The sequence below is a fragment of the Drosophila erecta genome, unplaced genomic scaffold (genome assembly GCF_003286155.1).
Source record: "Drosophila erecta strain 14021-0224.00,06,07 unplaced genomic scaffold, DereRS2 tig00000021-arrow-pilon, whole genome shotgun sequence".
In the NCBI taxonomy this organism is placed as follows: domain Eukaryota; kingdom Metazoa; phylum Arthropoda; class Insecta; order Diptera; family Drosophilidae; genus Drosophila; species Drosophila erecta.
In genome coordinates this window covers 18,984,337-18,996,690 of record NW_020825198.1, presented here as the reverse complement: position 1 = coordinate 18,996,690, position 12,354 = coordinate 18,984,337, and the positions used below count along the sequence as shown (strand labels likewise).

At 41.0% G+C, this 12,354-nt stretch overlaps 5 protein-coding genes across 5 annotated transcripts; 2 read left to right on the top strand and 3 right to left on the bottom strand.

Moving 5' to 3' along the window:
* Positions 1–15: 15 nt before the first annotated feature.
* LOC6544988 (corepressor interacting with RBPJ 1) lies at positions 16–1,383 on the bottom strand. Its single transcript, XM_001973244.3, has 2 exons — positions 1,175–1,383; positions 16–1,096 (listed from the first exon to the last, which is right to left on the bottom strand). The coding sequence occupies exons 1-2, from the start codon at positions 1,244–1,246 to the stop codon at positions 68–70; spliced, it is 1,101 nt and encodes a 366-aa protein (XP_001973280.1). The 5' UTR covers positions 1,247–1,383; the 3' UTR covers positions 16–67.
* Positions 1,384–1,405: 22 nt separating this feature from the next.
* LOC6544987 (gametocyte-specific factor 1 homolog) lies at positions 1,406–2,311 on the top strand. The gene is made up of 2 exons (XM_001973243.3): positions 1,406–1,676; positions 1,741–2,311. Exons 1-2 carry the CDS (start codon positions 1,497–1,499, stop codon positions 2,083–2,085), a joined length of 525 nt encoding a protein of 174 aa, XP_001973279.2. The 5' UTR covers positions 1,406–1,496; the 3' UTR covers positions 2,086–2,311.
* A 700-nt stretch (positions 2,312–3,011) lies between these two features.
* Positions 3,012–3,900, bottom strand: LOC6545094 (60S ribosomal protein L26). Its single transcript, XM_001973242.3, has 2 exons — positions 3,795–3,900; positions 3,012–3,628 (listed from the first exon to the last, which is right to left on the bottom strand). Exon 2 carries the CDS (start codon positions 3,612–3,614, stop codon positions 3,165–3,167), a length of 450 nt encoding a protein of 149 aa, XP_001973278.1. The 5' UTR covers positions 3,615–3,628; positions 3,795–3,900; the 3' UTR covers positions 3,012–3,164.
* A 632-nt stretch (positions 3,901–4,532) lies between these two features.
* LOC6545091 (short/branched chain specific acyl-CoA dehydrogenase, mitochondrial) lies at positions 4,533–10,040 on the top strand. Its single transcript, XM_001973241.3, has 4 exons — positions 4,533–4,719; positions 4,800–4,905; positions 8,137–8,615; positions 9,193–10,040. Exons 1-4 carry the CDS (start codon positions 4,684–4,686, stop codon positions 9,814–9,816), a joined length of 1,245 nt encoding a protein of 414 aa, XP_001973277.1. The 5' UTR covers positions 4,533–4,683; the 3' UTR covers positions 9,817–10,040.
* On the bottom strand, positions 10,037–10,819 carry LOC6545090 (ninjurin-1). Its single transcript, XM_001973240.3, has 3 exons — positions 10,525–10,819; positions 10,230–10,384; positions 10,037–10,177 (listed from the first exon to the last, which is right to left on the bottom strand). The coding sequence occupies exons 1-3, from the start codon at positions 10,778–10,780 to the stop codon at positions 10,046–10,048; spliced, it is 543 nt and encodes a 180-aa protein (XP_001973276.1). The 5' UTR covers positions 10,781–10,819; the 3' UTR covers positions 10,037–10,045.
* Positions 10,820–12,354: the final 1,535 nt, after the last annotated feature.

Below are 12,354 nucleotides of genomic sequence, written 5' to 3'. Positions count from 1 at the left end.
AATTAGCTTATTAAATATGATGATAAAAATTGGTAAAAATTTATTGGTGGGTTTTACAAGACTAATTCTACCGCCTGGACCGATCTCTGCGCTCCCTCTCCTTTCTTTGGTCTCTGCTAAGGGACCGCGAGCGATCTCTAGAGCGGGATCGATCTCTGCGATGTCTACTTTCATTGCTTCGTCGTTGGTGGATATGATCCGAGTCTTTAGATCTTTGATGACCATTTCTCTTGTCGTCCCTGTGATTGCTTCTGTGATTGTCTTCGGAGTCGCTGCTGTCCGAGGATAACGACGAGTCTGAGCTATTGCTAACTGAACCCTTTTTGGCTTTTCTGTTTGACTTGTCCTTCTTGGATTTCTTTTTCTTACTATCTTTCTCTTGCCAATCCTTTTTTGATTTCTTTTTTGAGGATTTCTTGATGCCCTCTCCCTTGCGCTTCATTCGTTCAATCTTCTCCAGTTTTTTTAAAAGTTTTAGCTTCTGCTTCTTGGACAGCGATTTGAGAAAGACGAGTTCGGGATTTTGGTTATTGGCGTGGGCCTCCTCCTCGCCATCGCTGGGCACCAGTTGATGCTGCTGTTGTATTGTCCTTATGCTCTGCAGCTCCTGTGCCGATCGCTTCATCATTAGTCCATCCTCCTTCATCTGTTCCTCCAACACGTTCTTGGCCATGATGTCGCTAGCCTCAGTTTCCGCGTGCAGTTTCCGTGCCTCACTCATAGAAATGCTGTACATGGTGCATTCCTTGTCCGTGTTGATGTGGCCCCACTTGTGGCACTTGAGACAACGCACGTTCCTCACCTGGATTCCGAAGGGCTGGTCCCTGATCTCAGTGTCGCCCTTGCAGTACGACTCCCTAGGAGCATTGTACTTTCGCTGCCACTCGAACTTGTACTCCGGCTCGTTGTCATCCTTTTCGCGCTCCTTTCGCACCCCTGGCGGTGGCTCGTACATGAAATTTACGCTCAGTTTATCCTTGCTGTCCTTGCTGAGCATCGCTTTGTTCTCGTGCAGATTCTGCTCTTTTTCATACTGATTGCGTAGCTCCTCCTGCTTCTTTTTGTAAGCCTCCGCCTGCTGCTCCGCCATCCAGACCTGCAGAAGGTAATTCGTATAGTTTTAGGCATCTTACTTGGAAAGAACATATTTCATCAGGGGCCTGGCGCCACTTACCCTTTTGAGATTGTCCCTGGAGGCAGGGTGGAAGAATTTCTTGCACATGTAGTTGTTGAAGCCCTTGCCCATCTTGTCGCTGTGTGGTTTCGCTACTAAGTGGCATACAAGTAACCAATTTACAAATTTTATAAATATTTTCCAGCTATGATATCAGGGCAATTTATCTGTGCTTATCGATAGACAGAGAAAAGCATCGCATTTTATTATCGATATAATAAAACAAGTAAATAAAGCGTTGCCGGACTGTCTGTCTTTTACGAATACATTTTAAAAGAAATCTGAAACCTTAAAGGTATTTTTAAGGAACGAATTCTTATTCATGATGGATAACTACGACGAATCCGATATGGTTTATTGCCCGTACAACAAGGAGCACAAAATGCTGCGCAAGAAGCTCCAGCAGCACATTCTGAAATGCCGTGTGATCTACAAGGACACGGTGGAACTAATGGTTTGCCCATTTAATAAATCGCATTTGATACCAGAGCCCCAGTTCTTTGTGAGTACATACATGTATAATTTGAAGGTATATTCTATTAAAGCCCGACCTTCTGTATACGTAGCAACACACCAAATCGTGCGAGGATCGAAATATTATAGTGCACTATCAGACCAGCGCGCCTTCTGTTATCAACGAAGACACCAGGCACCCCAAGATCGAGTCCGAAGAGAACTGGGACGACGACGACCGTGTGCCCGATTACGATCCTCAGGTCTATTGCTCCACGGCCAACATAGTGAGGGAGCCCAATGGGTTGTTTCCTGCCCAGCGAAAGGCTTTCATCGAGCAGGAGAAGCGTCGTCACTTTGGCGAGGATTACGAGGAGGAGAAGAAGCCGCCAAAGGCCAAGTCTCGCGCGGATCCTCGTCCCACTCCCTACGAGTCCAGTAGACGCCAGCAATTTTAGTCAATCAAGAATTGCTCCCAGTGCCAAAGAACAGAAACCAAAATATTTTATCGAGGCTTTTCGACCTCGTTATTATAACCAACAAAAATTCATGGCCAAAGTGTTGAATTACCAATTTAACATGTGCTGTGACACAAGTATTTCTCGCAGCTCAGATGAGCACGCGACAAAGATCGCCGATCTATGATAATAATCTGAGATAAATAAATAACATATATATCCTAAATTCACCACTATAAGGTAATTAATAATAATATGTAAACTATGTGCCTTTTCCCACGATACAGAAAATCGTGAAATAAACACTTAATTTTTGTTTCTTTTCCAATATCCTAATCTACCCATTAGGATATCCGTAAACAAGTCTAATTTGTCGAAGATCAAGAAATACTGAAAACCGACATTGTTGTTTCTTTAATTATCCGATTTATATGGAAGTTTTCAGAGTCGGTCTGTACATATATTTCCTACGAGAGAAAGACCATTGGGAAAGTTAAAGGAAATAGCTTTGAAACTTTGAGCGACTTGGCTGTTGATGCTTATCAAGATTATGGAGAAGGAATACACTGCGAGGGTACTATACTATACGTAGCTCTCACGTATAATAAAAGCTGTCATTATTGGCCAACATTATTATTTATTTGACGAGCTTAACTTGAATCAAGCGTTTGACTATTGATTGGAAAGCATTCAATCTTACTACACGTAACTTTGCGTCAAAATTCAATTGAAATTCCATTTTAAGGGAGTGCAGCAAGTTAATTCAAGGCTTTAACTTTTAGAGGTCCATAAAATAATAAAAAATTAAGAAAGTTGAGAAGTTGATAATTATCGGCCAATTTTAAACTATTACAAGCTATCCAGCTACGTTGGATTTCCTAAACACTTGTCTAAATCTTGGTCCATTGAAGGAAAACGTCAACAGATCCATTTGCGAAAATCAACTTTTCTTTATTGTAAAGAATGGCGCCGTTTCCACACGCGATTTTTTTCATGTTTTGTTTTTTACACTAAGCGTTACGGTAAAAACAGTAAACAGCGACGTCCCAGTTGTCCAGAGTAGAGTTTTAGCCGGCGATTTACGCGGTCTCCATGGGCTGGGCGGCGGTCTCCTCGGTGTACTTGCCCTTGTCCTTGCCGAGAGCGGCCAGGCGACCCTTGCTGCGACGCTCCAGGATGGCCTTGCGGTCCTTGTCGAGCTTCAGCTTGACGATCAGCACCTTGCTGGGGTGGATGCCCACGTAGACGTTGGTGCCGTTGGCGTTCTCGCGCTGGATCTTCTCGACGTAGACGACGAACTTCTTGCGGTAGGCTTGGACCACCTTGCCCACCTGGTTGCCCTTGAAGTGGCCGCGGATCACCTGGACCTCATCGTCGCGGCGGATGGGCATGGAACGCACATTGTACTTCTGGCGCAGCTCCTTGGACAGGGGAGCGGACATGAGGCGCCTGCGGATGTGGGAAGGTGCCTGGAAGTGGCGCTTGCGGTTCTTCCTGCGCGACGACGACACGAACGGGTTCTGTTTCATCTTGCTTGTGCGGGCTGTAAACAAGAAATGGGCACTGCTTTATTGGCTGACTCTCCGAAATTCACAATAATTGCACGAACGAGTCGTGCGTTGTTTTCTCTGCTCGATTTCATTGTTTATGGGGCATAATATGTGGGGATGCCGGGCCAAAAACGAAATTAATCACGAAAACGCACTCACCGTCGAAAAATCAACGAAAAGAAAGAAATTTGACAGATGGGTCGCGGTTAGGGATGGCAAACAGGCAGAGCTGGAGGTGGTATTTTGTCACGATAGTTAAAGCTGTTATCGGTTGGGTTTGTTTCGTTGAAAAGACATTTGTTTTGATGTTTTCAAACGGTTTTAATAGCACATTTATTTGCATTTATACGTAATTTTTTAGGTACGGAATTTTAAAATGAATAACTATTTTTCTTATGACCTGCTGCAATTATTGTTTAATTCAATTAGTATCGATGACACCGACATCTCTAGGTCGTGAAACGTCAAATTCGAGGCATGTGCTTCGCAACACTTTAAAGGATTATGTCTTTGCTAAGCCCGTTGACTTGTTTTCACTGTTACATTTCAATTTTTCCTTATAAAAATTTTAATGAGATTTTAAATATATTCTTAGATGGCTTGACTCCCTAAGAAGACATGTATGAATTGCTTTGAAACGATATAAATAGTGATATCATTGCAAATGGGATTATATTCTATAACGTGATTTTGAAGTCAAATTTGAGTTTGTAACTCCAGTTAAACAGTATAATTAAAATTATTTCTTATAGCAAACCACCACTCTAAATACGTTTTAAAAGCCTTTTTCCGAATGTTAACAATGCGATAATAACAGCAAACAGCTACCCAACCCAACAAAGTGTGTTGAGTTTCGGCTTCAGTGGTAGAAAGCTTCTTTCAAAATCTAGCTGCTCTGGCGATCGTCTTTGCTGCTGGAGAATGGAAATTCAGTCGCGTGTGAGCAGCCAACTTTTAACGTTGTGGTGCCTCTGGGGATCAGATACAAAAATCCAAAAAAAGTCCAGTTTGGTCTCTTGATTAAATTAATTCTCCCACTTCATTCAAGATGATGAACAGCCTGAAGAAACTGCCCGTGCGCATGGTGAGTTGGCCACGCCCCCAGAACCGACACCTACACATGTCTGCAACTAATTCTTTTTACATTATTTGCTATCTTTTCAGCTGGCCAACGCTGCACGTCAGCAAAATGCTGCGATGTCCTCGGCAACAGGTCTCCCCCCACCCCTCACCTTCCTCACTGATGACGAGAAAATGATGAAGGAGACTGGTGAGTATCCCCTTGGATCTACATAGATCATAGTATAGTGGTACTGTAAGTCCAGTTGTATCCCCAAATTGGATAGGCGTGTTTTTGTCCATGTCGGATTTTTGGATATTTTTATGGTGTTTAGTTGGACGTGCCTGTTACGTAACACCAATCATCGCATATTAATGATGCTCTTATTTATTAATTTTTTCCATTACTATCCAACTGAAGGCTTGCTGCACTACTATATGTATTCGTATTTTTCGAGTTTTGTTCTTTTTTCTGCTGATAAAGTTTATTTAGTTGGGGGAAACGCGGAGCAGGCCGCTTGCCAGATAAGCACATTTTTATTTTGATAGCAGAAGTGAAACTAAAACTAAGTATCCGTGGGCAGGGCTGTTAATTTTCCTTATGGCGTTCGATCGAATATTACAAGAGGTACACTTTCAGAGTTGTGAAATGACAATTAACTGAAATAACTATAATTTTAATTAGTTTGGACTTCTGACAGTGAAGAGGTATTAAATCGGGTTTTCTTGCGATTATTATATAATTTGTAATGCTTATTACTATGAAGTTGTTAATTTTAGAGTAATAGACATTTTTTTGGTAAATGAGGATCTCGTGGGGGTCTTAGTTAAGCTTGGTTAAGGTAATGTGGTTATCTATCTAAAATTATTTAATGTGAACATATTTCGGTATTTAATAACACAAAGTTTAAGGTATACAAAATGGTAAAAGATTCAGGCCTATGAGGTCCTTGGGTGGCAATTGGGTTATGTATTGAAAAAATTAGGTTAGCTCTTCAAAATCATACGATTACTTAAAGCTGAAAACTTTCCTTTAGCGATGAATTTACATACATACATATTAACCAATATATTTATATATGTATACACTTACAAGTTTTTTACTGGCTAAAATAGTATATATGTATGTAAGTATGTACATGTACATTATATATACTACCTATTAATGTATTTGCTTTTGAACTTATAAATGAACAATTAAGTAAAACTAATATTTTATATTTATTTACCTATGATTTATTAAATATATCAATAATCGCGTTGTGTCAAATGTGTTTAAAGAAATACTATCTATATGTATATATTTATTCCTATACAGTGCATATTTAATTTCCGAAAAGCTGCCAGCTTGGCAAGTTCAAGGTCTAACCTTATCACAAGCTTTTTTTCTTATGGAACAATTTTCCTCCCACCTTATTAATTCTTTAAAAATATATTTATAATTGATAATAGTAATTTTAATGTGAGAAAACTCACTTTGGTGGGCTCCAGCAAAAAGGGGTGGGCCTGGCACACACACACGCCTACCTCGCTCACACACACACGTGTTCTAAAAATAGCTTCTGCTCGCCTCCACCGCTCAAAATCGAGTTTCGTCGTGAATATTTCTCGGTTGGCCGTGGTGTTCCTCGTTGAGCGGCCGGCATATAAAGAAAGAAATTTTCCAAATCGCGAGTTCGAACCACAAATCAACCCGATCCTCTCTTTTCCCTTATATCTGTGGTATGTGTGGGCGGAATTTTATATAGTCCAGAATAAAGGGTCCTTGAGATATCCTGTCTACGTTTTCACAGGTCAGTCAGCTGTACGGTTCTGGTTTTAAACGTCAACCGAATAGCGTTACACCTGTGATAGAGCAATAAATGCGGCTGTGCCACGCCCCCTGCCCACCTGTGGTCACTGTTCTAGTGATCACGCCGGACAATCCGGGGCGTGGCACTTGGTCGGGCGCCCTTCCCTAGAGAGTTGAATTACCTGGGAGGACTCGTCCTCCTGCCAACCATCTAATTCCTAGTTGGGAAGGTTACATCCTTTTTATCGCTTATCACCTTGTTTTCCTCCATATTCATTTTTCCTCGACCCGCTTATCAATCACTCAATTGGTCTCAATCTATATGGCTTTCAATGCTTATGTACATACATACATATACTCGCATGTATGTACATATGTGCGTTATATACAAATAATTCCAAGTGGAAAAGTATGTGTCTATATGGCCTGACTGTTGCGTAATCTGAGCTGAATGCAAAGTGGCTAAGTGCATGAACTCAAACTGGTTTTGTATATTTTCAAAATACCTACACATCATAGGCTTCGCTACAGTTAACACATATACTTTGAGATGAATGATCCATATATTATTTATTAAATTATCTGTCGTAATATGTATAATTCAGGGCCTGATTGCTTAAGTAAACTTAAGGTACGTAGATATAGCAAACACACATTTACTTGAAAGAGTTTTACCTTAAACCAAGTACAGTTGCGCATCAAAACTGAAAACCATGAACAATCCCAACCTTAAAACAAAACCATCGAGGCTATAGAAATGACACGATTTAATTGAGTTTTCTGTTTCCACTATAAGCCAAAATCCAAAAGGGACATGTAAAATTTACCATTACCATTGGGACACGACACATCTGCTAGAAATTATCCTAATGACCCTTGTCCATATGTTGGAAAACTAAATGAATATATAAAGGTTGTTAATCATTTAAGCAATTCCCACGAAAGTGAGCGGAAGAAAGTATTTCCAAATGTGTGCAAAACGAGGCAGCAGAGGTGTGGGAGCTTCTGTGGGTGTGTACCAGTTGCTGGCTTTCCAAGCAGCAAACCGAAAAACAATGACAAGAAAAAATGCTTAAAAAAGATCAATAATAAATACGCTGGGAGAATAGAAGAACTGCCGAAAGAGACAGAAAGAGAGCCCCACGCGATCGGAGAATCTGGTGATAAAAACACACACACGAATACTTTTCATCTGATAGACAAACGCGTGTAGAAAAATACGGCAACCTATACAAACAAGAGATGCACAGCAAACATCGCGCCCCTTAGAAGAAAAAGAATTAGAAAAGAATAAAAAGCAAAGAGCTTTAGATTTAACTTTTTTGAAAACGTGCAGTTAAAAGTTTATAGAAGCTTTTGCGAAAACTTTGACATTAAGCTCCTCCACAGATCGTTAGATTCTATATCTACACATATACTAGTATATGACTTATAAATAGGGTATAGATATGAAGCCTCTAGGAATTCTTCTTTGTCTTAAGTATATAATAAATTTAATTCTCTATTAATACTTTTAATTAAAAAGTATCTTATGATCTAAGTTTACTCTTAAATTTGTAATGTGTGCAAAGCACATCCTAAAGTTATGGTATGATTTATTATTTATTTAAGAGGTTTAATATAATGTGGACATTTCCTCTGAACTTTCAGTTGCAAAACTGGCCCAGGAGCAGATCCAGCCCTTGGTGAAGAAAATGGACTTTGAGCACAAATTCGATCCCTCGGTGGTGAAGGCGGTTTTCGAGAACGGTCTGATGGGCATTGAGATCGACACCGAGCTGGGAGGCAGTGGCTGCAACTTCATGACCAACATCGTCGTGGTGGAGGAGCTGTCCAAAATCGATCCTGCCGTGGCCGCCTTCGTGGACATTCACAACACACTGGTCAACTCGCTGATGATCAAGTTCGGCAACGCCGAGCAGAAGGCCAAGTACCTGCCTAAGCTGGCCCAGGAGTATGCCGGCAGCTTCGCCCTGACCGAACCCGGAGCAGGATCCGATGCCTTCTCCCTGAAGACCGTCGCCAAGAAGGACGGCTCCCACTACGTAATCAACGGCTCCAAGATGTGGATCTCTAACTCCGATGTGGCCGGAGTCTTCCTAATCTTCGCCAATGCCAAGCCAGAGGATGTAAGTGAAGATTCATATCAAATGAAGGGGGACAATAAGTCAGTGTTGTATCTCTGAAACCATTTAAAACCAAAGCGAATTATTCCAACATATTTATTTTATTAGATTTTTCCGATTATACTCATTAGCTTCGTTTTCACTTTTTCGCAGGCCCCTAAACGATTTCAAAATATTTTCCGTTGCTAATCTTTATGTTATTCCAAATGATTGCCATCTAATCGCTATTAGATCAAAGTTCACTTGATTGCAGATCGTTAAATATTGAAATATGTAAATGTGTTTTTTACTTAATATTACGTTGGAGGATACGTAATTCAGAGCTTTATTAATGGACTGCCTGATATTCATTTTACACGTTTTCTTTATTTATATTTTAACGAAGAATTTATATCTGATTACGTAATTGTTTTCAAACTAAAACGAGCACACTGAATTTGCTTAAAGTCAGTATTGAAAGTACTCTATACAATTTTTCTTATGTTGCATAAGTTATACATGATATAGAGTTCTAAAAAGGATTCAAAAGTCAATAGGAGTTAAAAGTCCATCAAGATAACGATTTCCCTTGTCTTTGCAGGGCTACCGTGGCATCACCACCTTCATTGTGGACCGTGAGACCCCTGGACTGATCGTGAACAAGCCGGAGGACAAGTTGGGCATCCGTGCCTCTGGAACCTGCCAGCTCACCTTCGACAACGTGCGTGTGCCCGAGGAGAACATCCTGGGCACCTTCGGCCATGGCTACAAGTACGCCGCCGGCTTCCTGAACGAGGGTCGCATCGGTATTGCTGCGCAGATGGTGGGCCTGGCCCAGGGAACCTTTGACGCCACCATTCCGTACCTGCTGGAGCGCAAGCAGTTCGGAGATGCCATCTACAACTTCCAGTCGATGCAGCACCAGATCGCCACAGTGGCCACGGAGATCGAAGCCGCCCGCCTGATGACCTACAATGCTGCTCGCCTGCAGGAGCAGGGAGTGCCATTCCAGAAGGAGGCGGCCATGGCCAAGTACTACGCTTCCGAGGTGGCCCAGAGGGCGGCGATCAAGTGCGTCGACTGGATGGGCGGTGTTGGTTTCACCCGCGACTTCCCGCAGGAGAAGTATTACCGTGACGTGAAGATCGGAGCCATCTACGAGGGCACCACCAACATGCAGCTGACCACCATTGCCAAGTGCATCAAGAAGGATTATGCGGCCTAAGAGCTCCCCCGATACTCCTCCTCCCCCCGACATATCCCCCACACAAGCTGAGATATCGTACGTCAGATACGTCAAGTGCATTTATGCGTGGGAACCGCTGGAACAATTTAAACGGGCATCCGTTTTCGGTTCTCTCCATGTAACCGTAGCATTACCACATAGTTCTTTCTGTTATGCATATTGTATAAAATACAATTAAAATATATACACATATAAAATATAAATTTCACTAATGAATGTCACCATCCGTTGTGGTGAATGCGGCCAGCAGAATGTTGATCACTGTGATCATGAAAACTCCCATTACCAGCAGATCGTTAGTCCTTTCGTAGCTTCGGTTCCTGAACCGCTTGAGACGTCTCTGTGAAGAGTTCCTTTTAGTAAGCGGAACAATTGAAGAGCTACTTACATACTTTGAAGATCAGCATTAGGCCAACTAAAAGCTGGAGTACCAGGGAAAGTGTCACCATAATCATACTGTATATATACGTGGAAGCCTTGTCGTTATAAGTGATCAGGAATCGCAACTGATTCGCATTCGCCGAAAGCAAAGCTATATCCATTAGGCCTACAACAAGGGATCAGAATAACATTAAGCCATTTGACCCCCTTTATAATTTAAAACATAATGCATATTCAATGGGTAATAGTTCTTGAGTATTTTCCCAATTTCTAAAATCCAAAGAGTCATTTGCACTAGGTTCTTACCTTCAGCTACATTTTTGTTGGCAGCATAGCTATTCCCTGTAGATAGATCGCTGGAACATTTGTTGTTTGTTTTATTGGACTTTTGCAATTCATTGGTGGCTCTCAATTGGAACTGGTCGCCTTCCTTATCTCTTTCATCCACCTGAATATCCAAATCCCTGCCAGAACCGCAACATGGACCACTGGTTGTACTGGCGAAACTTTCCCCGGAGCTGGGGGAATCGTCCAAAGATATTTTCACCTCGCCGCTTTCCATTGTTCGAGTGCCAACCGATTAATAAGCATTTAAATGCTCTTCTTTTAAAAAATGCGAAAAGCTTTTATTGTTTTTAAGCATGGAAGCCGCAACCGCGGTTTTTAACTGATAAAAGGGAATGACAATGACCGAACTTGCCCAAATAACTAGGGCATCAGCCGACCCGAAAGTATCTGACGGGTTGAGATACTAACTAAACAAGTTTGCCTTCAAGTATGCTACAACAACCTATTTAAAATGTATGTAAAGTGGATGTGTAAGATACATTTTATAAAATATATGTATGTACTGAGGTATGTTGACTCAGTTTTGTTGGATTATCCCCACCTAAAAAACCCTTTTGTTTTATGCTCCATACGAGAAGCCATAAAAAGAAAAAAAAAACCTGAATAAACAAGACCCACACTCAAGTATCTTTGTGTTGCAAAACCCCAAATTCTCTTTGATTTGATTCTTAAAGTTTCACAAACATTTTTGTGTGTACTTATTTTTTTATATTTTAAGTACTCCTAACCAATTCCCAGTTCGACCTTTTAAAATAAATTATAGATTCCTCGTCAATAAACTTTTAAACTTAACAGACAGCTGCCACGAGTATGGCAGTATCACATCGGAAAGTGGGAGGGTAGTTAGAACACTTCTGATATTAAATGCTTAAGCAAAATAAGGTATTTAAGTATCTAGCAGCCTATTAAACAATGTGTACTTCCAATACATTTCGTAACATAAGAAAGTTTCATTTCTTGCGTATACATGATATTATTGATTTAAGTATCTAAATAGTAACATATTTCTAATAACTTATTTATTATTTATATTTGAACTTTGTATTTTAGAATGTATGCGTATAGTTGCGTATCCGTGATAACGCCTAAAAAAATACCGCACCAATATTTATTATTTATTTATTATATGTATGTTAATTGCTATGGAATCTAAAGTATTGAATCACCCCTCGCAGGACCGAAAGGAGCAAGTGCGTCACGACACCCCCCGCTTCTCCTGGCCATAAAAAGACAGCCGTTTGTCTGCGGCTGTTATCCTTTGCCCAACCTATACCCCCAACCCTCTAAACAGAACGCCACTAAAGCGGGCAGACACAATGGCTCTCTCACTGCAATCAGCTTTCTCTCTTCTGCTCTCCGCTATTTGCCACTCCCACTCCGCCCCCATTCTTTGCCTCGACTTGCTGTAGCACGTGCAGTTTGTTGTTTGCCTTTGCCACTTTGTTTCGTTGTTTGTTATGACTGGAGCTGAGCTAGTGCTCTCTCGCAAATGCCGCGCTCTTCTTGTTTGGAGCACACTTGCAAAAAAAATGAGGGCTTAGGTAGGGAACTAAGTATGCTGTATGTATTGAATACGTACTTAAATCCAAAATATTAGATTAAAAATCATAATCATAATCAAAACATATCTATAATTTTTTAATAATTTTTTATTAAAAGATTTTCAGCTTTGGCTTTAGTTATCTTATATGCTTCCCGCTCGACATTTGTTTTCTATTTTGCGAAAACACTTGTCATTAATTGGTTCAGTGTAGGCACTGACTCTCTGTAGTTAGCGGTGTTCGGTTC